Below are 26,505 nucleotides of genomic sequence, written 5' to 3' on the forward strand. Positions count from 1 at the left end.
GGATGAAAATAGATGAAACTCTGAGTCAGGGTATTTGGCTTTAGCAAGAACTCACAGTTTTGAGAAAACAATCAAAGGGTTAGAAAGACTTAATTTGAGTAAATCTTACTTGGTGATGCCCATTAATACAAAGGAAATGCTTGGAGGTAAGAAATGCTTGCTTTCATTAAGGCAAATATATATGTTCAAACACAATTTAAAATAGTGATTTTAACACCATGAGATTTGGTGAACCTCAGGGTGGCACATTTTTCTCCTGTAATGTCTATAAACCAAGACTTTTCCTTTGAGTTTAACCTAAGGGACTCTGGTTCAACTATCACTAGTTCAAAAGTTATAAAGATCAAACTGGGTTAGGAGCCAGGTTTCTTCACGAAATATACATTAAACCATGGAGTTCTCATTCCCTGCTGCAGTAGGGAACTTGGTTATTTTAAAGAAGGGGTGGGTATCTATTTTCAGTCATAGCTTTCTTTGATGACTGAATTGGGGGTATGCAGTAAATTAAGATATACTTCTAGGAAACTTACATTCTTAATAGACAAGATGAAAGAAAGGAAGGATGAGAATGGGGAATGTGTTGAAAGTAATAGGAGTTTCAAGCCTCTAGGAATGGGAGTGAAACCTGATAAATATCTCTTATGTCTTCTCTCTTTCCCTTCAGATTCTTTTCTGAATAATTATGATAATTAAATGTTTTTACATGTATACAAAGTCCATGTGAAGATGGACAGGTTGAGACAGTTGAGCATGTTTGGGTTGTCAGCGCACACGCGCGTGCTCTCTCTCTCTCTCTCTCTTTCCACAGTGCTCCTATCTTTCCCATTCTGACTAGGATGTTGGATACCCTAGTTAATTTAACATGTTTTTCTTACTTTTCTAACATGGTGTGTTGCAAAGTTTTGTGCAACAGTGTGTAAGATATGCAGGGTATTGTTATATAATATTTTCCATTTTGGTTTATACCAAAAGTGGAAATATATATGAATCTTGCCTAGAAAGAATGGTACCTCTTAGTGCTTCTAAACTATGCATCTTTCCTCACTTGATTGTCTCTCTCTACTTTCCTTTGGGAAAATCCTCCACTGCTTGAAACAAAGAGGCTTGTGTGTGCTACCTTGGCTCTCAGTTGCAAACCACTTCTGTAGTACTGATCCATCAGCAAATTTTGTTCCAAAACTATATTTTAATTACTGTTCAGTAAATATCCATATGAATTATTTTCTTGTTCAAAATATTTGTGTTGACTATGAGAGCACAATGTGTTTAAAGTAGTTCCTGTTACAAATGAAGTTATATGGGACAAGTTTTAATCTTTTAGAACGTTGATATTAACAACATGGTTATAAGATGCCTATTGCTTTCAGGTAATAAAGATGGGTTACTGCAGTTGGTTGAACAGCTTCATCCAGACATTAGTAATGAATGGAACAGCATCTGACTGGAAAGAGGTATCAAGTGGGATTCCATAAAAAACAGTTCTGAATGTAGTGTAGTTACCTTCATTAACTACTTAACTGCACACCCAGAGTATATACCTTAACAAATTGAAAATATTTTGAAATTTTTCCAGTTGTTATAGAAAGTGGACACAACTGGCCAACAATAGTGTTCTAGGCTATATTTAAAGAAGTAAATTATTTAATTAATGGATTTAAGTAGCAGCACTGACTGTTCCTCATGTCCCTAGGTTCTCTTGATATGATTCAAGATTTGGCATTTTTAAAAGTCTCAGGAAGATGAGCATGCATATAAAAACCCCTTTTGATCTTCTTCTGGCTAAGAGGATGTTTTTGGTTTTTTAACTTAGTTCTGAAAGAATATTTGATGCATATGAGTGCTATAGTCTTGGAGTTAGCTGTTTGTTTATTAGCTCCTCTTCTCTTGAGTAGTTGTTGAAGCCACAACTCATCCTTTCCCCTTATAAAAATGCTAAAAGGGGACGGGCATAATCTGGGATGTGGAAGGCTTTATAACCTACTGTAAACCTGTTAAGTTTGATATATTAATTACATTTAACCATACTGGTCCAAAAAGAATTTCTCTTACTCTGAAGACGTCTAAGGATGCTGTATTTCTTAAGTATTTACATTATTACAGCCAGACAAGATCTTAGCTAAAATTATGTGTACGTTTTTGCATTTTAAGTTCTTAATGAGCAGAATGGAACATAGAAACCATCACTTTTTTACAGTTTGGAGTACTACTTTTAAGAAGAAGCAGCATTCAAAATATTGAGTTAGATCTAGATTTAGTCATACTAGAGAAGAATGGTAATGGGTAACTTGTACATTTGATTTCAGTGGGCCTATTCTAGACATGACTAAGTCCAAATCTGATCCATTAATTTAAAAACTATAACTGTGTTGAGATATTATATATAAGTAGTATCTCCTATTCAGTGAGACTTTCTCTGCTTAGAAATCAATTTTTTCTATTCTGCATTTTTCTGGCAGATGTGTCAGTTTCATTCCTGCTGAGGCAGTCAGAACAGATGGTAAGCAATGAAATAGTTTAGACAAATTAGGTGTGCTTGGTATGTCCTGTTCCATGCATATTTTACAGTTAGTGAATGTTTTCTAATAGGAAGAGTGGTACAGTAAATGTAAGCTTTACAGCCCTATTGATCAAGCAAGGCTTTTTTTAAACTGGATAAAATACTATATTTGAATGGGTATCTTCGTTTAAAAATGAGTTCAGTCGCAGAGGCAGAAGAAGTTTAAGAAATATAAAAATACATTTGCATGAGATCTAAGCATCACAATAAGACAGAAATGCCATTTTATCAGCATTATATATTCAAATACTAATTACAGTTAAATTAATGGTGATTTCCTTTGGTTTTCTAGAACTATAAATCCACCTTGCCCACAGCATTAGGATTGTCAAAAGATAACATATAGATTCAAAGGAATGTAAAAAATGAGAACAGATAAAAAAATGGTGTATAACATTCTCCAGAAATATTATATACGTGAGGTTTCATATTGAATAGCATCTGCTTTGAGGTAGATGATCATCAATTGAACCATTAAGAGCAAAATTCTGTGGCCCCTTGCAAGATGCTCCAAGAACTGTAGATAAGTCAGATCTCTGTCTCAGAAGAGAAAAGCTAACATCTGATTCCTCCTCTCAAACTCTAGAAATTTCTATAGGCGTTTACCTCTCTGACATTGGAACAGAAAGGTGATGCACTGAGAGGTATATTGTGAGGGGCCTGGGGAAGACTTCAGAACCATAGGACCTGAACAGAGTTCACCAAAAAGAGGAAAAAAGCAGGGGATCTTTCTGTCCCTAGTGGCAGAACTACTTTCCTTGGCTAAACATACTTATTGGACTTTAAGTTCTGTTGAAGATTACATTTGACTACAATCCTGACAGCTGCAATGGAGGTCAGAGTTTGGTCTGTCAAACTGAAAAGCCTGACACTTGCAGGGCAAAAGGTGTGTGAGAGACTGACTTCCTCTGGCTGATATAAGGAATTGATTGCAGAGGACTAATGTAGGTCTTCAGTTAGCCACTCATATAATGAGTCTTCATGATAAATTATCAGATTTTCTAATATACCATATTTGCTGAGAAATCTCCAGTTCTGTTTGTTGTGATATAAATATTAGAACAGAATAATGCAAATGAAATCTGTATGTAGTAATTTATAGGTTTTGATGTCTGAGCATTCTGCAACTATACAGAATTACTAACCCAAACAAGTAAGTTTATTTTGAGGGGATATTAATAAAATTAACAAATGCATGTCAGATGAGAGAAACTGGACAAAGTATATTTAACTATCTGTTTTTAGCTTTGTTGTACGCTGCCCAGAATCACTTGTGAGATGGGTGGCTATATAAATTGGATAAATAAATAAATAAATATAAACAAACAAACAAACAAACAAATATTTACCCATATTATATATTAGGGTGCAACCCTAAACACAGTTGAGAATGTACCATTGAACTCAGCAATATTTTGTTTGAATATAATTGCTTAAGATTGCACTGTGATTCAGTGTTTTAGTTTTTAATGTTAGTTTCACTCTGGAACAAAGATGTGACTTTTCAACTTTTTTTTGTTGTTAAACAGAGTTTGTGGATGCACTTAGATGTTTGCAATGAGCACTGTGGCTGGCATGCCCCAGTGTTTTGGATACCAATGCATAGAAATCCATAGTAAACGAATTTATCAGAAACGAACGTCATGAGCATAGTGGTCCCATTGGGGGTTGATACAGCAGAAACATCTTATTTGGAAATGGCTGCAGGCTCAGAGTAAGTATTGTAGCATAACAGCAATTTTGTTTTTATATTGTGTTACATTGTTTTCATGGATAGCATGCAGTATTTGTTACCAAATTTCAGTAGATATACTGTACTTTCTGCAAGTAGGATCAATGTTCATTGAATTTTTCCAAAACAGATAAATTAGATTTTTTTAAAAAATACCTTCTTAAAAGTTCCAGCTAGGTAAACTTGATAATTTAAATATGTTCAGGCACAATTATAGCTTGAAATAGTGTGGCAAGAATAGATTTTTAGATAAAAATGTTAATATTTCATCTTTTAAAGTGAGTCTTAAATGAGTATTTGTTAATTATATTTTTAATGAAGAAACTTTATATTTTACTTCTGGGTTATTTGGGCTACCCAGAGTTATAAGTTCTAGGTGAGAAAGTGAAATTCAGAATGCTGGAACATCTGAAAGGAAAAATAGCAAGAGCTTTTCATTTATTCTCCTTTAAAATAAACATGTGAAAATCAACTTCTGTGGGGACTCGTGGAACTACACTTATGCTACCACTAGATGTCGTTGGTGAAAATTACTGGGGTTTCAGATACTGTTAACAACATATGGGATGACTCCTACGTTTCATATGTGATCACAGAAACAATAAGGATTATTGATACTAATGTACTCTCTGCCTTGCAATCATTTTTTGTACAGCTGTATTGTGTTGTACAACATTGCCTGTATTATTAAAATTCATACAGTGTTCACTTGCAAGTACATACCCTTACTTCACTGGCAATTTGGAATGAGTGATATAAGCAACATTTTACCAGTTTCTTCAGTGGTTTCTTTCAGAACTTTTCTCTGTGTGTGCGTGCGCATGCACGTGTATAGATATTGTATACATTTTCACAGTAGTTATATATTCAGCATTAATAAGCAGGAGAGAGAAAAATGCAGGAACCATTCAGTGTGAAATTGTAATGTTTTGCCACCTTTCTTGCTTTTCAGACCTGAATCTGTAGAAGCTAGCCCTGTGGTAGTTGAGAAGTCAAACAGTTATCCACACCAACTATATAATAGCAGCTCTCATCATTCACACAGTTACATTGGTTTGCCTTATGCGGTATGTTCTTTTTAAAAGTATTTATTTTAGGTTCTTTTTAAGTTTCCAGGCATTTAATTGTGTCTTGGCTAGTTACTGTAATTTGGTTTGGTATGAAAATAGCTTGCTGAAATACCCAAACTCTCAATGTCATAGTAGAAGAAGCTGGTTTTAATTTCAATGGTTCTTACACTTTTTATCTCAGATTCTTCTACTATTACTACTGTTATTGTTCTTTCTTAAACAACTACGTTTTATTTTACTAATACTCTTTTTGAACAATAAAATTGGACTTATAAATAAACTTGGAGCTAAAGCTATGATAGTGTTGCCCCTGACCAACCTCATCTTATAAATTAATGCTACAACAATTAAAGCAGGATCTCTGACAACTAGAAAAGAGGCAGCTCTGCCTTACTTGCCATTACAGTTCCTTTGACTCTTATGCCCTTAAACAATCTGCACAATGCTGTTACATGGTTTTTTTTCTTTAAACTATCATGTCTTTTGTTCAAATAGAATTTGGTGCAATTTGCTTAGTTGCTTTATCATTAAACAATCATTGTGACACTCATATCTGATCATATCAATGCTTGCTTTAATATAGCAGCTTATAAAATTGTTGTTTTAGAGTGATGAATTGATAAAGTAGGCCTTTTCCTTCGGTAAGTAAATACCCCCTAAACCAATTATAATAACTAACTATGTAGAAATGATGGAAATGATATATAGTGGTAGAATTTTAATCCTGCATTGAAGGATTCATCTTCTGCTTAAATGAAATTTATGCTGAGAAACAAGATGTGCTTTTAGCTGATACTCTTAACATTCGGCCTGAATGAGTATTTATGCTATATAATAACATAATTGAAGAACCCGGGTTTCTGTGTAGAGCCTTACCCAGCAATGTACTTTGTGATGCCTAAGTATTTCCCTCAATGTAGATATTAATGATAAACAGATTTTGTTTATTCAAAATGGATAAGAAATGAATATTATAAAACCTCTGTCAGTAGTGTCATAATGGATAAAGTAATATGCATTTACTTTTTAAAAGAATAGTAAATAAATAACACTTAATGCTAATTCACTTTTTGGAGGTTTTAAATATATAGTAGTTTACATGATTGTGAGTGAAGTTGAGATGGTGGGGAAAATGTTGAAAAGGTCAGATTTAAAATTGTATAGATGAATCTAAAAAAAAGGTCTTATGAAAAGATGGATTATTTTATGTAACTAATTTTTCAGGACCATAATTATGGCGCTCGTCCTCCTCCAACACCGCCAGCATCACCTCCTCCTTCAGTTCTTATAAGCAAGAATGAAGTAGGTATATACACTGCTCCAAATTTTGATGAGACATCCAGTGCTACTACTATCAGCACATCTGAGGATGGAAGCTATGGAACTGATATAACTCGGTGCATTTGTGGATTCACCCATGATGATGGCTATATGATCTGTTGTGACAAATGCAGGTAAAATAGTTCACATGTTCAAACATTTTAAAATGTTTATGCCCAATACTGTTAATACTAGGTCTGCTTGTCCCCTAGTTGCTCAATGACATTTCCCTCCTTAACAAAATTTGTAGGGTATTAGGCAAATGTGACAGTAATAGAAGCCACCACCATTTTGTCATTGGGATAGCTACCATTTTGCTCTCAGGGTGGATAGATGAGGTGACAGACCAGTCAAGTCAGCAAAGACTCTCTGCAAGGGGGGTTAGGGTCATAGCTGAGGGTCATAGCTCAGAACTCATTGATAATCCCACAGTATGGGATTGGGGTGGGCGTTGGGTGATGAGAAGCTAGCGAACAAAGCTCTGGTTTGCGGAACCTTGGTTATTAACACCATTTGTATAATGCCGAAGGTGCTGTATGACTGAGAGGCAGGCTCGGAGTTAACTTAAAATCTCAGAGCAATGTAACAGGAAATTCTGATAGTAATGTAGCATGTGTGTTGGCAACAACGTTCTTTTGAGCTTTTTCTTTTTTAAAAAATCTCACTTTAGTGAGAGTTCAGAGGGCAGTTGTGGGTTTTGCTGGGGAAACTGCTATCCAAAAAGGCATCTGTGCACGCTTTAACTCCTTTTCAGTCACAAAGTGACATTCTGAATGATCGTATTGTTAAAAATGAAGAATAGGGAAGTGCATGAAAGAAAAAAAATAGTTTGTACCTATCTTGAAATAAAATGATCCCATCAGAACATTCTGTCCAAGCAGTGGGAACTTGAAACAAGCCCATTTGCTCTGTTATCTTTAGAGGCCCATGCTGAGTGCTACCTGCTATCCCACCTACAGAAGAATTAACCAACAAAAAACAATGCAGACATTTTAAAAATTACCAAAGCAAACAAAGTTAAGAATGCCTTTTGCGGCTTGGCGTGCTTTCACAAGTAGCTAGCTACAGGATAATTCTAGAAGGAAACATTAGCAATGAATTCACATCAATACAGCCCATGATCAACAGCAAAAATATACTTCTCTGGCAGTTGGCTTGATGCTTCTTCCAAATGGACATTCACAATGCGCACGTGTTGCTTTTGCCAACCTGCCTATACATTAACTTTAAAACAGATTAACAAAGCCATAATTTTTACATTTGATTACCTCCACATTTGATGATAGAGCAACATTCTTTATAATGCACATACAGAATATAAACTCAGATTTGGTGATCTGTCTGAAAATAAAAGCACAGCAGACACATATAACAACATTACTACCAGGGCTGTGTAATCAGAAGCAATTCTTGGGTTACTGGAGTTGGAGTCAGTAAAACTGTACCGACTCCAAGTCCTAATAAATTTGAATTGTATATAATATAAATAATATGTTAAAATTTCCTATTTCATAGATAATAATTTGATTAACCTATTTTTTTCAGGATATATTTTAATTTCAAGTTCTCTGCAAATTTCAAAATATATATTTTGATAAAAATATAACCTCATTGTTTTTATTTTTTAGCTTTTATCCTTTGTTTAAACTATAAGGTTACTGAATGTTTGTAATTTCTTTAATAAATAAAATTTAAAAAACAGAATGTCTTAGCTATAGCTCTTAGACCCAAGCTTTAACAGGTTAGGGTTCCAAAAAGTTGCCTGCTGATTCATATTGGCAGTGATGAAATGCCTTATATGTTGTGTGCTTGCAGTCGATATGGGAAATATATAATTAGTATATTTATAATTTAGTTCCTATATCAATATATAATTAAAGGAGTCGGAGGTACCATAAAGGGGTAAAGGAATAAAGGGGTCAGAGTCGAAGGTTTTATGTGCCGTCTCCACAGCCCCGATTACTACCTTCTTCGTAGCAAATCATTTAAACGTAGCTAGGCAAGGAGCAATATACATAGAAATGATTCTCCCTCATCCCAGCCCTGTTCAATTAGCTTCAGCTAATGGCAGAAGGTTAAAACCTGTGGCTGCAGTTTATTAGCTAATGCTTTCTTCAAGTCTTTATGGCTTAGAGGAATTACAGAAACAGAATAAGCCACTTGCAGGATATCCAAACACTCAAAGCAGAGTAGTATAGCACATCCTGCACTGTTTAGAGATGAGAGTATTTGAAACAGCAGAGTGATGGGACACTCCCTTCATTTTGCATATCGCCATTTCAAGCAGTAGCCGGTGTTGGGGGAAATAATTTACTTCAATCACAAGGAAACTTGAATGAACTATGTAAACCTCAAAAATGGTATGAAAATAACACTGTACTCTCCCCTTTTAATTATTTTAAGTGTTTGGCAGCACATTGATTGCATGGGGATTGACAGGCAGCATATTCCTGATACATACCTTTGTGAGCGTTGCCAGCCTAGGTGAGTGGTACATAATTAAAAATACATTGTTTTTGTTGGCATACAATTTGAAACATGGACTGAGTATGAGCCGATAAAAATAAGCATCTCCTCTCCATTTTATTGACAATACATTTAGTATTATATTAAAGGATGTAATTTACTTTAAAAAGTGGCACTCTTCATTCAGTAAAAGTGGTATCCAAAGGAGTCCTTTTTCATAGTGATATTTGAATGAAAGAAGATTTGATTTTTATTATCTTTAAAAGTTTTCTTTATCATTACCTTCATTTTTTCATTAGAATAAGTAAGAAAGAACCATCATTTGCTCCAGTACTTATGGAGAATATTACTTATGCATATGGATAACCTCTGTATTATGGGTAAAAGTGTATGCCAGATGATAGAATAAATCTCTTGACTATTCCTTTTATCTATGTGGAAGTTTAGTTATAAGTATTGCAAATTGAAGCTTACATTAATCAAGTTTTTGTTATTGCTGTTTTGTGGATCAGGAGTACTCATAGTCAACTGCCATTGCTGTCTCACCTGAAGCATAGCACACCTCTCTGTACTGGGATTGTGGATAAAATGTGATCCTTTGAAGAAGGAGGTTTGTGTATGACCTCCCAATTGACTTTCCCTTGGCCAGTCAACTTTTGGAGGAATGAGATAGGATAAAACTAGCTGGAGCATCTTAACAAGAATTGGTAGAAGAATGAGATAGCCATCCTATAACAGAGCAATGCCAAGAAATGGGTTGTGTAACCATGATTTACTGAATAAATTCCATCTGGTTCTGTTCACACAACATATGCCAAAATTAAAAAAAAAACGAACAGTGCAATGTATGCATTCTGTTACTGTGTTAGAGGAAACAGCCCCAGTTTAAAGCACTTTGAATATTGTCAGAATGCACATCTTACTTCAGTAGGTTTATTCTGCTTCTTAAGTATGAAGCTGGAATGCTAAAGTAGCAAAGCTTTAGATGTCACTGCATTGCTAAGTTCTGTGCTTTGAAATTGTTGCTTTCTACCAAGTATAAAATTCCTGGAGCAGAGAGTTGTTTGTTAAAAGTTTGATAATGAATTTGAACAGCAAAATGAATTAATTAGTATGGTGAGTGGATACAGTCATTTTTTATTTTTATTATTTATTTCATTTAATGTGTATACACCATTTGTTAGAAAACTTTGATATTCCATCAAAATCTTAACATTTACTTACAGTTTCCTTTTTCTCCTATTTTTAAAAGGAGCTTAGATAAAGAAAGAGCAGTGTTGCTCCAGCGTAGAAAACGGGAAAATATGTCAGGTAGGTAAAAAAATTCATTAAATTCTAAGGTTTGTTCTTGCTAATTGTATTAATGCAGAGTACTCCATTGCTGTTGACATTTTTTTCCTGTTTTTGGTTTTGCAAGCAAGTGGAATAGTGCTTTGTTAAAATAAACATCCTTTAATAGAGTATAGATGGAACATTTACATCTGTTAATAAAAACCTCTTTTTGTGCAAATAGTTCACCTGTTTTTATGCAAATGTTTTAAATTAACAATATTAGTTTACAGAATATCTTTTGAATATTTTCCTTGCTAAAACAAATGCATGTTGTTTAAATTAACTAAATCTTGTAAAATTATTTCCTGTATTTTTAATTATTATTATTTTGGTTGTAATAAAAATAACAGTATAGAATTTTGGGGGCTGTGCCGAGTCCTTCTGTTTTGCTTCTTATCTTCGCAAAGATTGGTTGACTACTCTTGATATGAAGATGCTAGAGTTTATTTATTTTTATTTATTTGACAATATTTGTTGACTATTTGACACCCTGGACAGTTTTGCAACACAGAGAAATAAAATACAGAACAAAAGTAATAGCAAAATACAGGAACCAGGAATCAGTCAGAATCAAATGGAATAAAATGGTACTAAACAACCTTGCAGAACCCTGTATAGGTCTGCTTGAGGTAAAAAGTATTTATCAGGGGTAAAAGCTGTTTTTCAGGCTGCATTGCAATGCTGCTTTTGCTTCACCAGTCATTTTATGATTGGAATATTTTTAAATACTTGCTTGTTTTCTGCTAGAACAGTTAACATGCCTCATCTCATAACGTTCTAGATCAGGTTTGGTTTATTTTTTATTTTTTCTCTGAAAATTGTGATATATTTAAATATGTTCAATGAATGTTGCTGCAAATCTTTCTGCTTCCAGAGGAAAAAGGCTTGGTTCTCATAATGGATGCTGGGTGAGAATTTTTTTTCAACAGTGAAAGGTTTTTGTAGAATTCTAAAATGTATGATGGAATAAAAATATATATCTCCAAACTGCAAGCCACCTATTATGCAATATAGCCTTAAACTTGAGACACTAATAAATATATAAAGGCTCAAAGGAGATGTTTGTATACACCAGAAGGGAACCTGCTTAAAGAATTGTTCTGTTTGACTTCTGCTGACAGTTCCTACAATCAGTGAAGCAACGAGTAATTAGAAGTTGATGGTGACCTTTAGTTGTAAAGATCACCTTGTGTGTGATATTTTTTCCTGTTTTTACATTACTTTTTGGATTGTGAGTTTACAGTGGCATTAGAGAGGCCTCTGGGAAGAAAACACAGATGTTAGCGAATGTTTCAAATATATTTGGAGCCAAAAAAGAATAAGTCTTAGCTTTAGGAAAAGCTGTTGAATAACATCAGTTTGGAAGGATGTTGGCTTTATTTTTATTTTACTAGTGTGATTGAAATTTTTGTGAAACATGTATTTTCCTTTAGTCATTTTTTTTAAAATTGGCATACTTGATCTAAAACCTTGCATCCTAATGTTTATTTTAAATACAACTTGAGGAGAGAAAGAAAATCTTACATTTGGATTAAGCTTATGTAAATACGTGAATTTATACTTGAGATACGATTTGATTTAAACTGTACTCAGCATATGGGAATCTTTCAGTGCTTTTGGAAAAATTGAAGCTTTACTGAATTTAAAGAAACTGACTATAAATCTGAACAATTTTTCTTTTGTCACTACAGCACCTGATCTAGTGGATGTTAATATTACTAACTCCTTGTTTTCCTTTTCTGTAAATTTTGATAATTGTATATGCAATTAGTACTTTAATAAGCAATGACTTTAATTCATGGAATATTTCAGTACTGTGAGATATTTCCCTGTTTCATTTGTATTTTAAAGATGGGGATACCAGTGCAACAGAAAGTGGTGATGAAGTTCCTGTAGAATTATATACTGCTTTTCAACATACACCAACTACAATTACACTAACTGCTACACGAGTTACGAAGGTCACAGATAAGAAAAGGAAAAAAAGTGGAGAGAAAGAGCAAAACATCACAAAATGTAAAAAAGTAAGCTAAAATCTAATGTTCAGTTTTTTAGCAATTCATCCATCTTCTTAGACATGATGCTTAGAAATAGGATGGTAACAAAGCTGGGGAAATAAAATCAAAAGTTTAAAGGATATCACTGCTTGATTCCAAGAAGGGGTATTAGTAACTAGAACCAGTTACTGTTAGAAACGGGTTGATATAAAGGGTAAAGAAATAAATAGGGGGACAGTGGCCCTGAGAGAAGGTGAAATTGGCAGGGGGAAATGTTGGCCAGGAAGTAACACTGCCTTATGGAGCTACAGCCCCTTATAATAGCCACATTGCTACATACATCCCCATGATTTGATAGTCATATTGGGTTTAAATACATTGAATAAGATGTACATATTTTGTCCTAGTGGTAAAACATTTCTAAGGAAAATTTTATGTGTATTTTATTGTGCCACAGAAGGATTTTTGTCTTTCCAGCAAGGTGAATATTTTCAGATGACATACTCCTTCAGAGAATATTTATTTTAATCTTATTTGCTAATTAATTTTTTTTCAGGCTTTTCGTGAAGGTTCTAGAAAATCTTCAAGAGTTAAGGTAAATTATATTATTTATGTTCTTGCTACTATTTATTTCACTATATTAAAGAATACTCTTTTGTTCATTGATTAAAGAGTATTGGAGGGTTAGTTATCATTCCTGTTTTATTCTGTTTAAAACCTTGATATCCTCAAATATCCTTATTTTGTTCCCCAAAATAATCCTAAAATGGCCAGTAGCATTGAACGTTAATGCTATTAAAAATACTTGAAATGTAAATAATATCTAATACTAAAAAAAACACAAAGATTTATAAATATTATCTGTGATGCAATTAGCCACTAGAATAACTAGAAAGTCAGTTAATAAACCAGTATTCACCAGTATGGATGCTTGTTAGATGTGTGGATTGAACTTCCCAATCTTCTCAGTACTGGCCGAGTTCAAGTCCACATATCTATTGGGTGCCAAATTCAGGATAGCTGTAAGATGACAGCTTCATCTAGGCATATACTTTCAAGGACAGCTTTGTTTTCTTTAAGGTGGAAGACTAGTAGAGATGGAATGAGGTAGATTGCTGAGAAAGGGATTTCCAGAGGCAAGGAAGAGCCTATAAAAAGGGCCCTTTCCCATTCTGTTGTTGATAAATGCACTTTGAAATCCTCTCACAGTGGAGTTCATATAAATGGTATGTTGTCTTAAGGCAGTGTTGTCCAAACTTGGCCAGTTTAAGATGAGTGGACTTCAACTCCAGAATTCATGCTGGCTGGGGAATTCTGGGAGTTGAAGTCCACTCATCTTAAACTGGCCAAGTTTGGACAACACTGTCTTAAGGGGACAAAAGAAATGTGTTGGGAGGAAAAGAGACAATGTTCCAAGAAGCAAATAGAGATGTGTCTTTAAGGAAGACTAGAATCATAATAAAACAGTGTCCCCAAATCTTAATCAGATAGAAACTTTTGTATCTTGCAACTCCAGAAGCACTGTAATTCTTGTATAATTGTACTGGACCTCTAGCAATGTTCAGCTGAGCAATGTAGCATGGACAGTTTGTGTGTAGAAGTAAACCATTTAGAATCTGGCTTCCATAAATAATAGAAAGCAAGTAGGTTTAGTGGGATTAGAATCTGAATAGAGAGACTGACAAAAACCTAGGAAAGTTAAGAATATCTTAACTTTGAGATCTTTCAGGTTTTTATTTCAGTTAAAGATGAGGCGTAGGAGCAGGATTTGATTGAAACTGCAGTTCCAGGGGAAGGAAGGTATGGTGAATGCCAAGAGGCCATATCATTGAGCCCTTAATTTGTAGAAAAGCTGCTAAATTTCATACAACTTGTGCATGAATTAGGTAATTATTTTTTCAGCTGGCTCTGAAACATACTCTAATGTTATGTCTGTCTATACATTTTCATTTAGGGCTCAGCTCCAGAGATTGATCCTTCTGATATTTCAAACTTTGGGTGGGAAACTAAAATCAAGGCATGGATGGATCGATATGAAGAAGCAAACAACAACCAATACAGTGAAGGTGTTCAGAGAGAGGCACAAAGAATAGTTTTGAGATTAGGAAATGGAGATGAAAAAAAAGAAGTGGTTACCAGCAACTCAATCTTCAAACCTCCAGTAGAGGTATATGAATGTATATTGAAAGAACTAATACACAGTACTAAAATCTTGAATTTCCTTAGACAGAAACACATATCATAGTGTTGACAGTATAGCTTCCCCTTTCTTTCTTTCCTAGTTTATTTATTTATTTATTTATTTATTTGCATTCTAAAATAGCCAACTGTTGGTGGGAAATGGTTTCCAGTCATGACCTTCAACTATCACAATAAATACTTTACAAATTATTTATAAAGTACAATAAATAATAACACTACAATTAGATGTTTTGAGGTATATGAACATTAAGAAAGTGTTACAAGTTTTATAGAAGATTAAATTTTATTTGTCCACAGAACCATTACAACTCAAGCTAAGTTCAAAATTAAATCCTCAGTGGCTTGTTAAAGTTTTATCTCTAACATGGAAGTAGAAAAGTACTAAGTAAAATGGAAAATTAAAGATTTCAGCCTGCTATCAGTAGCTGACAGTCATTTTGTACCATAAACAGGAGTTATTGGAGAAGGAGCTGTGCATTTATTAAGTCTGATCAGCCTATGACTCAGTGCCAGCTTTGGGGCATCTCATTCACAAATTGCTTCCCTTTATATTAAGAACAATATAATATAACTAGGAGAAAATGTTTGGATGGTTCTGTTGTATAGAGGTAAGAACTGGCAAGAAATGTAATGAGTTTCTGTTACAAAATCAAACTTGCGCTATTTTCATTTCCATTATGAACCTAAGTGAAGTTTCCAATCTGCATTCTGATGTGTTTATCTCTGCTAGAGCCATTTCAATCATATATTTTAGTATTTTTATATTCAAAAGTGTTCATAAATATTGATAATGAAAAAACGATAAGGGGATGGAAGGAAAAAACAACTTAGATGTACACTACATGTGTACATGTACTTGAGAATACATCTTTAGTTATTTATTGGAGAATTTATGAATAGACTGAAAAATAAGAAACAATATTAAAATGTAAGATATCCATGATAAAAGCCTATTTGGCTTATGTTATGCTGAGGTCCAGGAATTTCTGACTGCCATTTCTGTGGCACAGAATTTGACCACCTTCCTAGAGACTTCACAGTGCTGGTCATTTAAAATGAAGCACACGATTGTCTGTTGGAACCGGTCCAGATAATTTGTAATTAGAGGAGATTAACTCCATCCTCCAAGGGTGATAGATAGGACATTTCAAAAGTGTATGGTGACCATCTCAATTTCAGCGGGACAAATAGCATTTCAGCCACCCAAGACTGAGCAATACCATGCCTGAGAATATATCTGTCTGTCTTATCAGTCCTTAAGAAACATAAATACTTTAAACAGAATCAATAGATATATAGAAAATGACATTTGTATAGATGAAGTATTTATTTCTTAAATTTTATTTAATTACTTATTAATTTTAGAGGTTAGTTGAGTTCTTCTTGACTCTGGATAGCTCACAGTATAAAAACATGAATATGAAACAATGTTACAAACAAAGCCTAATGTTATATTAAAAAATTGAGACCAAAAGTGAGCAGTACATTTAATTGAAGAATTCTTCAAAACTCTTTCCTGCTGTATTAATTTTACAGCCAGTGCAATTTCATATACTTTTAAGCACCATTGATCAAAACAAAGATACATTAGCATTTTCCATTCTCTTTCAGTAGTAAAACTGAGAACAAATTTCAAAACATAAGTTTATTTTTCAATGGTTGCAATGGTTTATAAGTCTTATAAAATATGGACAATGAACCTATACTTAAGTATTGAAAAATAATGTATACTTACAGATTGTAACAAAGAATATTTATAAAATGTTTTAAACAAAGTTCCCCAAAGTTATCATATAGATTTTAGTTTCCATGATAAATGTTTTGAACTTGGAACAAACATTTGCACTCTAGAGGTTTTGCTGAACTGTTTGTCAGGCATGGTTTGACAGAACCAGACCCAAACCTGGATTGCTTTGGTTGTTCCAGGATGATGTTCATCACCCAAATCTCTCCTCTCTACAACATCTAACATAGCACACCCCACTGGCCCACTAAATCCCTGACCTTCTCAGCGCTTCTCCTCTCAGCTACCACTGCTCATGTCCCAGCATACCCCAATAGCTGTCCTACCTGCTCCCTTGATATTCCCAGCAGTTCTTCTCCTATCAGACATAGACTGCAGGGTCCCAGCATAGCATATTCTATCGCCCTGCCTATGCCACCAAAATTCCCAGTATCTTTGGCTTTTTCCCAGGTCTTCTTCCCAACCACTTCTGTCTGGAATAGAACAATCACCAATTTGTTCTGCCCGTGGAACAAATCAGCCCAAATGGGCATGTTTTGATTCAGACACAAACTATCTAACACCAGCTGTTGTGCACAGAATATTTTGCACGTCCCTAGTTATTGGTTCTGGAAGTGTATGTAGGCCTCTGTTTTTCACAGAACAGTGGACTCAGTGTAACAGGAAAACAGTAACATAGATTTGTCTCCTTTTGAATGTATTCTATTTTATTTCCTCTGTGTTGCTATTATTCCTGAGAGGATCATCATTGGCCAAACACCACTATGCTCCTAGGAAAACCTAGTTTGACTCTCACGAAAAGTAAAAGGTGGTGGCTTTTTGCCCTCTTTCTGTCTTCTACACACTTAGGAATGTCTAATATCCCAACAGAATTGCCACTGTCTTAGAAGGACTATGGAACTATATTATTCTGGGTAGAAGCAATACATGGTAAGGTTTTTATTTATCCCTGTTGATTTTCTGAATGCTTGTTCTCCTATTTCGCAGTGGCAATTTTCAGGGATAATCAAAACTGAGATGTGTAACACATTTTAAGAGAGGTGTCATGAATATAAATGGATAGCCACTTAGCCATGGAGGAACCCATCACTTGGATAGAAACAATGGTTCTTTCAACACAATCAACCAATATATTTAAACTAATGTATATTGTTAGATGATGTGGCTATAAACAGACTTGCAATTATTTGCTGAGACAGTAGTGCACAATATGCTAGTATGCTTAAATAGCATATTGGAATGGTTACAGCACTTAATGTTTTGTTCAGTTCATTGTATGCAATTGGTTATAAATTGCAAGTGGCTAGGAAGGTGCTAACTATTTTATTTGTACAAATTTTTGAAGTACCAAGCTAATCCACCTTCAAATATATCCTGCAATATTTTCCCCAAATTCCAAGTAAATGCTCCTTGTCAGTTAATTATAATGAGAGAATAGAGTGCAAAATTATATCATCAGCTACGTGTCATGCAATCTATGGAAGGGATCTGCAAGCTATTTGATAAATTTAATGTCGGTAGAAAGAGACTAAACATAAAGGAAAGTTACATTCTCAGATCTTGTAATAAGAAGCATCTTTGCTTCTTTCCCTCTAGCATCAGCATGGCGCACGTGACGCACTCCTTGGAGGAATGTCCCTGCTTGCAGAGACCTTCGCCTAGATATAGGCCAATTCTCTTTTGATCAGAAGTGACACAATTACAAGAGGTGTGAGTTCCTTAGTTGTTGTGTCAGAGTACAGTAAGACTTTTTCTTAGAAAGGCATATTCCCACCTAAGGCTATCCAAATGCAGAAGAAATTTCCTTTACCTAAGAATCAGCATGTTGGCATTTTTGTTGAAATGTATCTTATTTGGCACCTGTCCTTTTGCTGTTGCTAGCAAATGTAAGAGACTGCATATTTCATGTGTTTTCATTCCTTTTGCCACCCCAACTCTGGTCTTTAATAAGATGGTGTGAAACATCTTTAAGGGAAGAGTTCCCCAAAATATTTTGAAAAGTTTGTCTTGATTTTCAGTTTTATAGAATTTATACATGCATTCGAGTTGTTGTCCTTTCCAATATGTAAATTAAGATGTCTGCATAAATATAATAATCAAATTCTGGTAATTTGCCCTTTCAGGAATAAAATCAATTATTTTTTTAAAAGAAAACACATTTAAAATTACCAAGTTGTTCTGTAAAAGGGTACATTAGAATCTGTATCAGTGTGCCAGTATAATCAGCTTAATAAGATTCTTAAATTCTTCTTTTCTCCTTTTAGAGCTATATTCAAAAAAATAAGAAAATCCTAAAAGCTGCCAAAGACTTGCCTCCAGATGCACTTATTATTGAATATCGTGGAAAATTCATGCTGAGGGAACAATTTGAAGCTAATGGATATTTCTTTAAGAGGTACTTTTCTCTAAAATCTTGTTCTAAATTGCTTAACATTCTTTAGTTATTTTCTTTCTCTTTCTCTCTGTTTCTGTCAAACATTATTGTCAAGACAGTTGAAATACTTTTTTCCCCCTGATCTTTACTTCCCATCTCAGTCAGCTTTCCTTTTGAAAACTCAGCAGCTAATATCATTCATTCACTTTGGTAATTAGGCAGTGTTGTCCCTTCTCACTTCTACTTCAAATACAGTTTTATCTCCTCCAGCCTTTTAAGTTTTTGTTTGCCAGTTGAGCTCTCAATATTTTTGTCACAAAGTCTGGTACCATCATTTGAAGTTGCTTGTTTCAGCTGACTTTGATTCTCCTCCTTTTGCCTGGCAAATGACAAGTAAAAGCTGGATCTAGATAGTTACTAGCTTAACAAATGTAAAATTAAACCTGCTTATGAAAAAAAAGCAACTTCAAAGAATAGACATTACAACAGATGTTATACCTTGCCTGGGTTGATCCCAACCCTGCTGCATTAAATGAATTAGAGTGACAGTCACAAGGATTGACATGGACACTTTTAGAATTCAGACACACAGATTTAGCATACGTCATGCTCAGAAAAAAAGGCTGCTACATGAAAGTGTCTTATTGCTTTGTTGCTTTTTGAATGTTTCTCTCTATATTTTCCCTTTCTTTGCTTGTCAAGAAAAAAATATTCTCTTTCCGTTTCCACTGAGGATGCTGAATGAATAAACAGTAGTGGTTTTCTTTCTCTGTTTAAGTTTATATTTTGGTTTTATTAAGAAATGTCTAATGGAATGATTGGAAACGAAACAGCAGAAATACAAATCTTCACTTTGATTAAAAAAAGAAACCTATCAGTAGATATTAAGAAACTTTCTCTCCCTCCAAACATTCTTGAAACGTTTTATTAATTTACAGCATATATGCTGACTCCACAAGGATTCCTGGCACTTTATAAAAACCTGAAACCTAAAACCTTAACAAAAATCATAAAACCATAACCTCACCTCAAGCCAGCATCTGGATGGACGACTCTCCTGTTCTTCCTTATCAGTTAAAAGCTCTGAGGAAGTACTCTGCTTGATTGCCTTCCAGAAAACAGGCGTGTTAGGCTAACATGCCAGCCTTCTGCCCCACATCGAAATAGCCCTAGAATACCTGCCCCAGGAGAGTCAACAGTTAATATGATTTAAAATAGGATTCTTTCATAGTCCCAAATCATGGCAACTGAAGTGCAGGTAAAAGCAGGGTCACGCAAACATAAATTTTCTATTTCAGTGTTGATGTTGATATGAGTCAGAACAATTACTCAAGATACTGCTTTTTAAGTTTAGTCTCTTATGAAGCCTTAGGAGGCAACAATACTTGGCTTTTTAAACTTGAAGTTTAAGGGGAAAAAAAAAACAGCTGAAAAGAAAGAGGCGGCAAACAACTGACATTTCATTGCCGAGAACTCTGTAGGTATAGTATGCGTCCCAAAGTTGCCAGGAATTAAACTCAACTTGGAGGCTGTATTTACAGTATGAAACGATCATGAAGATACATATTTACAAATGACTTTCCAAGGTGTGCTAAAGAAGAGAAATGTATCCCAACAGATCTCCCTCCTTTATTTTTCCACATCTCAGATTGTAATCTTGGAAGATGACAGAAAAGGCAAGCATGATGGGTTGAATTATTTTTTTATATACTGGACAATATTGTCACGACTGTACAACAATTTTAGCAGTTGCTTGGCTAATAAAGCTGAGTTGTTTCAGCTGTTTTATGAAATACCAAATGAGGGAGCAATCCTAATAGCGTGACAAATTGGAGCAGGTTGAGTTGTTTCAACCAGCCAGAAGAGCCCCACTTTGATCGTAGCTCTTAGCTTCTAAATAAAAGGTTGCATGAAACTCCCACCCTAAAGTTTCAGGAGCCTATAACTTCGCAACATATTTTCTCAAGGGTACCAGATTTTCTGCACACTGGAAAAACAAAGTGACTTTTAGCTGTATTTTAAAACATTTTCACTATGATGGAATGTTTATTGTCGTTGCTGTTTTAGGCCGTACCCCTTTGTTCTGTTCTATTCTAAATTCCACGGGCTAGAAATGTGTGTAGATGCAAGAACTTTTGGGAATGAAGCTCGATTTATCAGGCGTTCTTGTACACCTAACGCTGAGGTAGGTTTTTATTACTGTAAACGTTACCTAATAAAACTTTGCTCAACAAGCCAAAATCTTCATACAACCCGGCTGTGCACCGCTGTTTTCCAGTAATTAAAATATTTTCCAGTTTTGAAAATTTCAGGGAATGTAAGTTCAATTTACAGAATCTTATGTTTACTATAAATTGAGGCAAGCATTTGTATTGTATTATTATTATTATTATTATTATTATTATTATTATTATTATACTATGCTGTGCTGCCGTGCCGTGCCATACCGTACCGTACCGTACTATACTATACTATATTGGAATTAGATCACTAAAGCTAATAAATTATTGTATTAATCTAGTGGAAGGGAAGGGATTATTATCCAACCCCCTGAAATTCTAAAACACTTTGCAGAGAATTAGCTATGATAGCCTGATGCAGCAAAATTAGAGTTTCAGGACTTTTTAAAGACTGCAGATTTAGTGCAGTGTCATCCACTTCATCAGATGCAGGGAGCATTATCCTGAGCAAGGAGTATACCTGTACTTATGAAGTGGTACTGGCATAGGCACGCGATAGAAACCACCATGAGGTCATGCATATCATGACATGGAAATGTTGTCATACATGTAACTCCTCACCCCGGCAGATGTGCATGGGTGCTGGAAAAGTAAACACTGAGGTCAGAAGGAATGAAATTGAGAATGTGAGGAAGGTGATACTTACCTATTGACAGTGGGCATTCACAGATGAATATGAAAAAGACATTTTTGCATTCAGGAGTTGATTAGCATATGCATTGTGATTAGAACCCTTAATGTTTATTGATGGGTAATAGAACTGAACCACTTGATGAATGTTAATTCAGGGTAGATAAGAGTGGGAAAGAAAAGGGGAGGGGAGGAAGGAAGGAGGAAGGGAAGGGAGTTTATCAGTGGCTTTTGGTTGTATTTCTTATGGAGAAAATAAAGGCAAGGAATGAAGTCAAAATACTCGGCTTTAAAAATCAGAATGTGAAATTTCAGGAAACATTTTACTCTAGTTAATCCCTTAAAATTATGCCAGAAATTTAGAAATTGTGAAAAAAATTATAAAAGTTTAAATGTGTCTGGTTCTTTACTCTTCTTAAGTTAAAAATCTTTTTCACATTTCCCAAGGGTACTATTTCTTAGATAAAATCCTTGTTCAGTACATTTCCATTTAATTGCATCTTTAGGATATGGAAATTGAAAGCCTATATTAAATTTTGGGCTAGTGTTTTAATAGAAATTCTAGAAATGAAACTAAATTCAGAGGTGTTCTGCTTATGCAATCTTTCATGCAGGCAATGAATTAGGACATAATAGAACCTATTTATTATAGCATTTTGAGAACTCTTTTGCAAGACTCATTGAACAAAATTATTGCACTATTTTCCTTTCCCTCACATGTGAGCTTCTGAAATGCAAAAGCTTATTTCAAATTAAAGGCTGAAAAAGCACAGAAATGTATAAAATATGCAAAATTCATTTACATGAAAATTTTTGTTCCTTTTTTCCCCAAAATGTTGTATCTTTTTTGTTTGTAACTGAAGGAAGGCAGTCAAAGTTGCTGGAATTTGCTTAATTTTAAAAATTAATGTACTATTTCAAACCTGGTAACTGGAACAATCCATTTTATGAATATAATGTTTAATTTTTTTTCATTTTCTTGCTTCCGTAAATGCTGTTGCTAGCTAAATTGGTTTTTTAAATAACCAATTCTGAATGAAAAATGGTGGCTCATGTATTCTTGATAGGCCACAACCTGGAAGTTTCCTTGGCTGCTTGCTAGCCAGTTGAAATTAATGGAATGATATGAGCTAACCAACATGGAATATAAGGGATCTAGGCTTTAAAGTGCTACATGTTTGTATATACATTATGAACAGACCATGTTTATTTCATTAATTATATAAAATCTTCTTACTACTGTACTCACCTATTTTGTATTTTACCAAAGAAACAATAAGATAAAATCCTTATTTGGAACAGATCTGTATTTAAAACACATAAATGTGCTATGTTTAAATACTTTTTTTCATCTAGGTTAGACATGCCATTGAAGATGGAACTATTCACCTCTATATATACTCCATCCAAGACATTCCAAAAGGAACAGAAATAACGATAGCATTTGATTTTGATTATGGAAATTGGTAAGTAATGCTGAGCTTCAGAGATGCTGTTTACATATTCATGGGTGATATATTAATAATTAAGTTTTTTCAGTTGTTTATGTTTTTAAAGATTACTGTCATCCATCAATTAAATGCAGACTCTTTCATAGAAGTAGTTGAAAGATTTCTGGTATAACCTGTATCAGCTGAAACGTAGGTACCAGTATTGGACATAGCAATGAGGTTGGCAAGGCTCCAGATACTTCCTTGGAGAGCAGTCTTGTGTGCCATACATATCACCAAATGATTTTGTCAGTTTCCAAAACTAGTTGACACTAGAGCATAATAATGTTGGCAACATAAATCCAAAAACTTCTTGGGCACTCGAGACATATTAGTCTTTAATCCTCATCATTATTTTTGGCCTTCACACAATAAAAGTTTCACTGAATCTAAATTATTATTTAAAACATCAATTTGGTTGCCATATAGATATTATAAGAGCTGGTTGTAGTAGTTATAAGATGCTGGACTAGGAGCAGGGAAACAAAGTTCTACTTTCCCTCAGGCATGGAAACCAGCTGGGTGGGCCAGTCAGTCTTTCTCAGACCTAGCTGGAAGTAAAAAAAAAAATAAATCTACCAACCCATATTGGACCAGTGTGATAAATCATGGTCCATTCCCATCAGTGGGTATCCTGTAGTGGATTGATTTGAGCTGATCATAATATGCATTAAAGTTGCTATTCTGTTTAATATAATGGTGTTTAATTTTGAGAAGTTGTAAAAAAAAGGCTACAGTTTATTTATGTGTTTGTTTGAAAATCTAGTAATCATGGTTACAAGCTTTTCTCATGTTAATTTTCCATTTTTTAACAAGCAAATACAAAGTGGACTGTGCTTGTCTCAAAGAAAATCCCGAATGTCCAGTGTTGAAGCGTCCCTCTGAGCCTACTGAAAATATAAATACAGGTTATGAAACCAGAAGGAAAAAGGGGAAAAAGGAGAAGGAAACTCAAAACCAGAACATCACATTGGATTGTGAAGGAACAGCAGGCAAAACCAAGTTTCCAGATAACCGACAGAGAAAACTTTCTCCCCTTCGGTTGTCAATCTCAAATAATCAGGTATTTTGTGTTCCGTGATTAATTTACTCACATAGAGAATTTCAGCAAAAGCAGGTTCCTCCTATAGAGGTGGAGGCAGCTCCATGGCAATACAATGTGGGTTGAGGAGTATAGTTTTCTTACTTGGATCCTGAACCTAGAAAGAAAGTAGGTTCTGATGCCTTTTCTAAAATAAAGGTACTAATTTAATTTCATCCCTGATTTCTTCAACCTTAATCAACTCTTGTTGAATTCCATCAGTATGTAACAGTTTGTTTTGAATACTTTGGAGATCACTGATGTAAGGATATCATGCTGTGCCTTGAGATATCAGGATCATCCTCTGGGGATTAATGTTAAATTTTTTTAGGTTATTCAAGAGAAGAAATTACAGATATGTAGAGATTATTTTAATGCAAGTTAGATCTACCCACGTAGTCCAGAATGTGTCCTAATATTTTAAATAAATAATTGGCATGCAGATACAGTTTTATATTGCAAAAATAGAACAGTGGAAGCAGTGCTAAGTGGAGACTTGCCAAGCATTTGAAAAATTGTTAGATTACATAATCACCATACCAGCTTGGAATGAGGGTTCAGATTGATCTGGGATCCAGGACTTAGTAACAGTTTTGGGAGGGTGTTTTCCTTTCAGAGGACAGAGCTGGTAGGAGGATAGCAGTATTTATAAACTTTTATAAACAGGTTATATTTATGATTTGTAGTTCTGAAAAGACTACTTCCATATAAAATATTGGGAAAAACAATGAAAGTACAGGTAGTCCTCACTTAATGACCACAATAGGAACTGGAAAATTGGTCATTGTGGGGCAGTCGTTAAGCAAGTAACCATGTGACCAGACCTGATTTTATTACCATTTTTATGATGGTCATAAAGCGAATCACTGCTGTTGTTAAGCAAATCATGTTAAGTAAATCCAGCTTCCCCAATGGATTTTTTTTGCCGGAATTTGTTTAAAGACCACATGATTCACTTAACAACTGTGGTGATTCACTTTGTAACTTGTAAAAAGTTGCAAATTGTGATCACATGACCATGGGGGTGGTGCGACGGTTTGCGACAGTTGTGAGTACAGGTCGTAAAGCACTTCTTTCGAGGCCATCGTAATTTTGAACTATTGTTAAACATATCATCATTAAGCAAGGACTACCTGTATTGCTAATAGAATCAGTCATGTTATTTGTCATTTTTTAAAATGGTATTGATTCTTACTTACTGATTAGGAAAACAGGAGAGAACTTGCATCTAAATTATCTTGACATTCAGCCTACTTATATCCTGATACAGTTAACAATACATAACACACACACATATATATAGGCAGGAAATAAAGGCAGTGCTGCTTTGAGCAAAGCAGAACAATAAGCCAGAATTCTGAAGAAAAAGGATGTACTGGGAATTAGCCCCATGCCTATACACACAGCTCATTCACTCCTGTAGTAGTGGGTAAATTAACCAGGAATGAAAAGCATTGTATCTTGTCTCCCTTGTTTGAGACTTACAGTCCCGACTTGTTAGGTGCCACAAGCCAGGAGCCCTCGTATGAATAATTTACGACGCTTTGAGGTAGTTAAGAAGCTGCTGAGGGTGGAAGCATACGGGTTGTGTGCACTTTGCGCTTAGTTTATTCCTGTTAAGTTAGCCATGACTGCTGTTGGGAGGAGCCAGATTTGATGGAACAGACTACAGGCCCAGCCCTTTTTCATGGTAAGCTAGAATTCTAGTTCTAGTTTACATATGAACATGGCCAATGTCACGCTGAAAGAAAATGTGAATGTGAAGCAAGCTATTTATTATTTATTTTTGTATTAGCTGTCTTTGAGGGTGCACATCTGAATCCTCAAGGGTGTTGTTTGCTTTTCCACCAATTGCACATGGTACAGCATGTGATTCCTACAGACACTGATCTATAGAGACAGTATATTCAGCCTACTGTTCTTCTGGTAAAGACATATTTGCACATTGAATAAAAATTGTTCTTTTGTCTCTTTTCTGTGATGACACAGTACTTGTTAAATGCCTATCAGACATATTCATAGTGTTTTGTGATTAAAAAACAAAAACTAAGTAACCAATTCTTTCAAACTCATTGTTAAAACAAATGGGGGGTGGGTTGTGTGCACACCAGTGTAAACTGCTGCATATCACCCAAACCCACTAGAAACCAGACCAATGAACTTAAAGAAAATATTAAATCAATTACTGATCTAATTGGAAGGCAGGCAACTAGCTATAGAGTTTTTACTCCCTCTCTCATCTGAGAGTTAAGAAAAAGGAAAATACTTGA

At 34.7% G+C, this 26,505-nt stretch overlaps 1 protein-coding gene across 1 annotated transcript in view; it reads left to right on the top strand.

The window, feature by feature from the left end:
• The window catches only part of KMT2E (lysine methyltransferase 2E (inactive)), a 62,617-nt gene that overhangs the window by 12,570 nt on the left and 23,542 nt on the right, over positions 1-26,505 (top strand). Inside the window, 13 exon segments of the mRNA XM_088134967.1 lie at positions 2,457-2,497; positions 4,087-4,271; positions 5,242-5,356; positions 6,584-6,813; positions 9,083-9,163; positions 10,398-10,456; positions 12,329-12,501; positions 13,031-13,069; positions 14,429-14,641; positions 18,685-18,815; positions 20,862-20,979; positions 23,021-23,130; positions 23,971-24,217. Of these exon segments, the coding sequence (XP_087991093.1) occupies positions 4,201-4,271; positions 5,242-5,356; positions 6,584-6,813; positions 9,083-9,163; positions 10,398-10,456; positions 12,329-12,501; positions 13,031-13,069; positions 14,429-14,641; positions 18,685-18,815; positions 20,862-20,979; positions 23,021-23,130; positions 23,971-24,217 (1,587 nt within the window). The 5' untranslated portion in view covers positions 2,457-2,497; positions 4,087-4,200.

The sequence above is a fragment of the Python bivittatus genome, unplaced genomic scaffold (assembly GCF_059951505.1).
Source record: "Python bivittatus isolate LINGU-HERP-01145 unplaced genomic scaffold, Pbiv_v1 ctg000120_np1212, whole genome shotgun sequence".
Lineage (NCBI taxonomy): Eukaryota > Metazoa > Chordata > Lepidosauria > Squamata > Pythonidae > Python > Python bivittatus.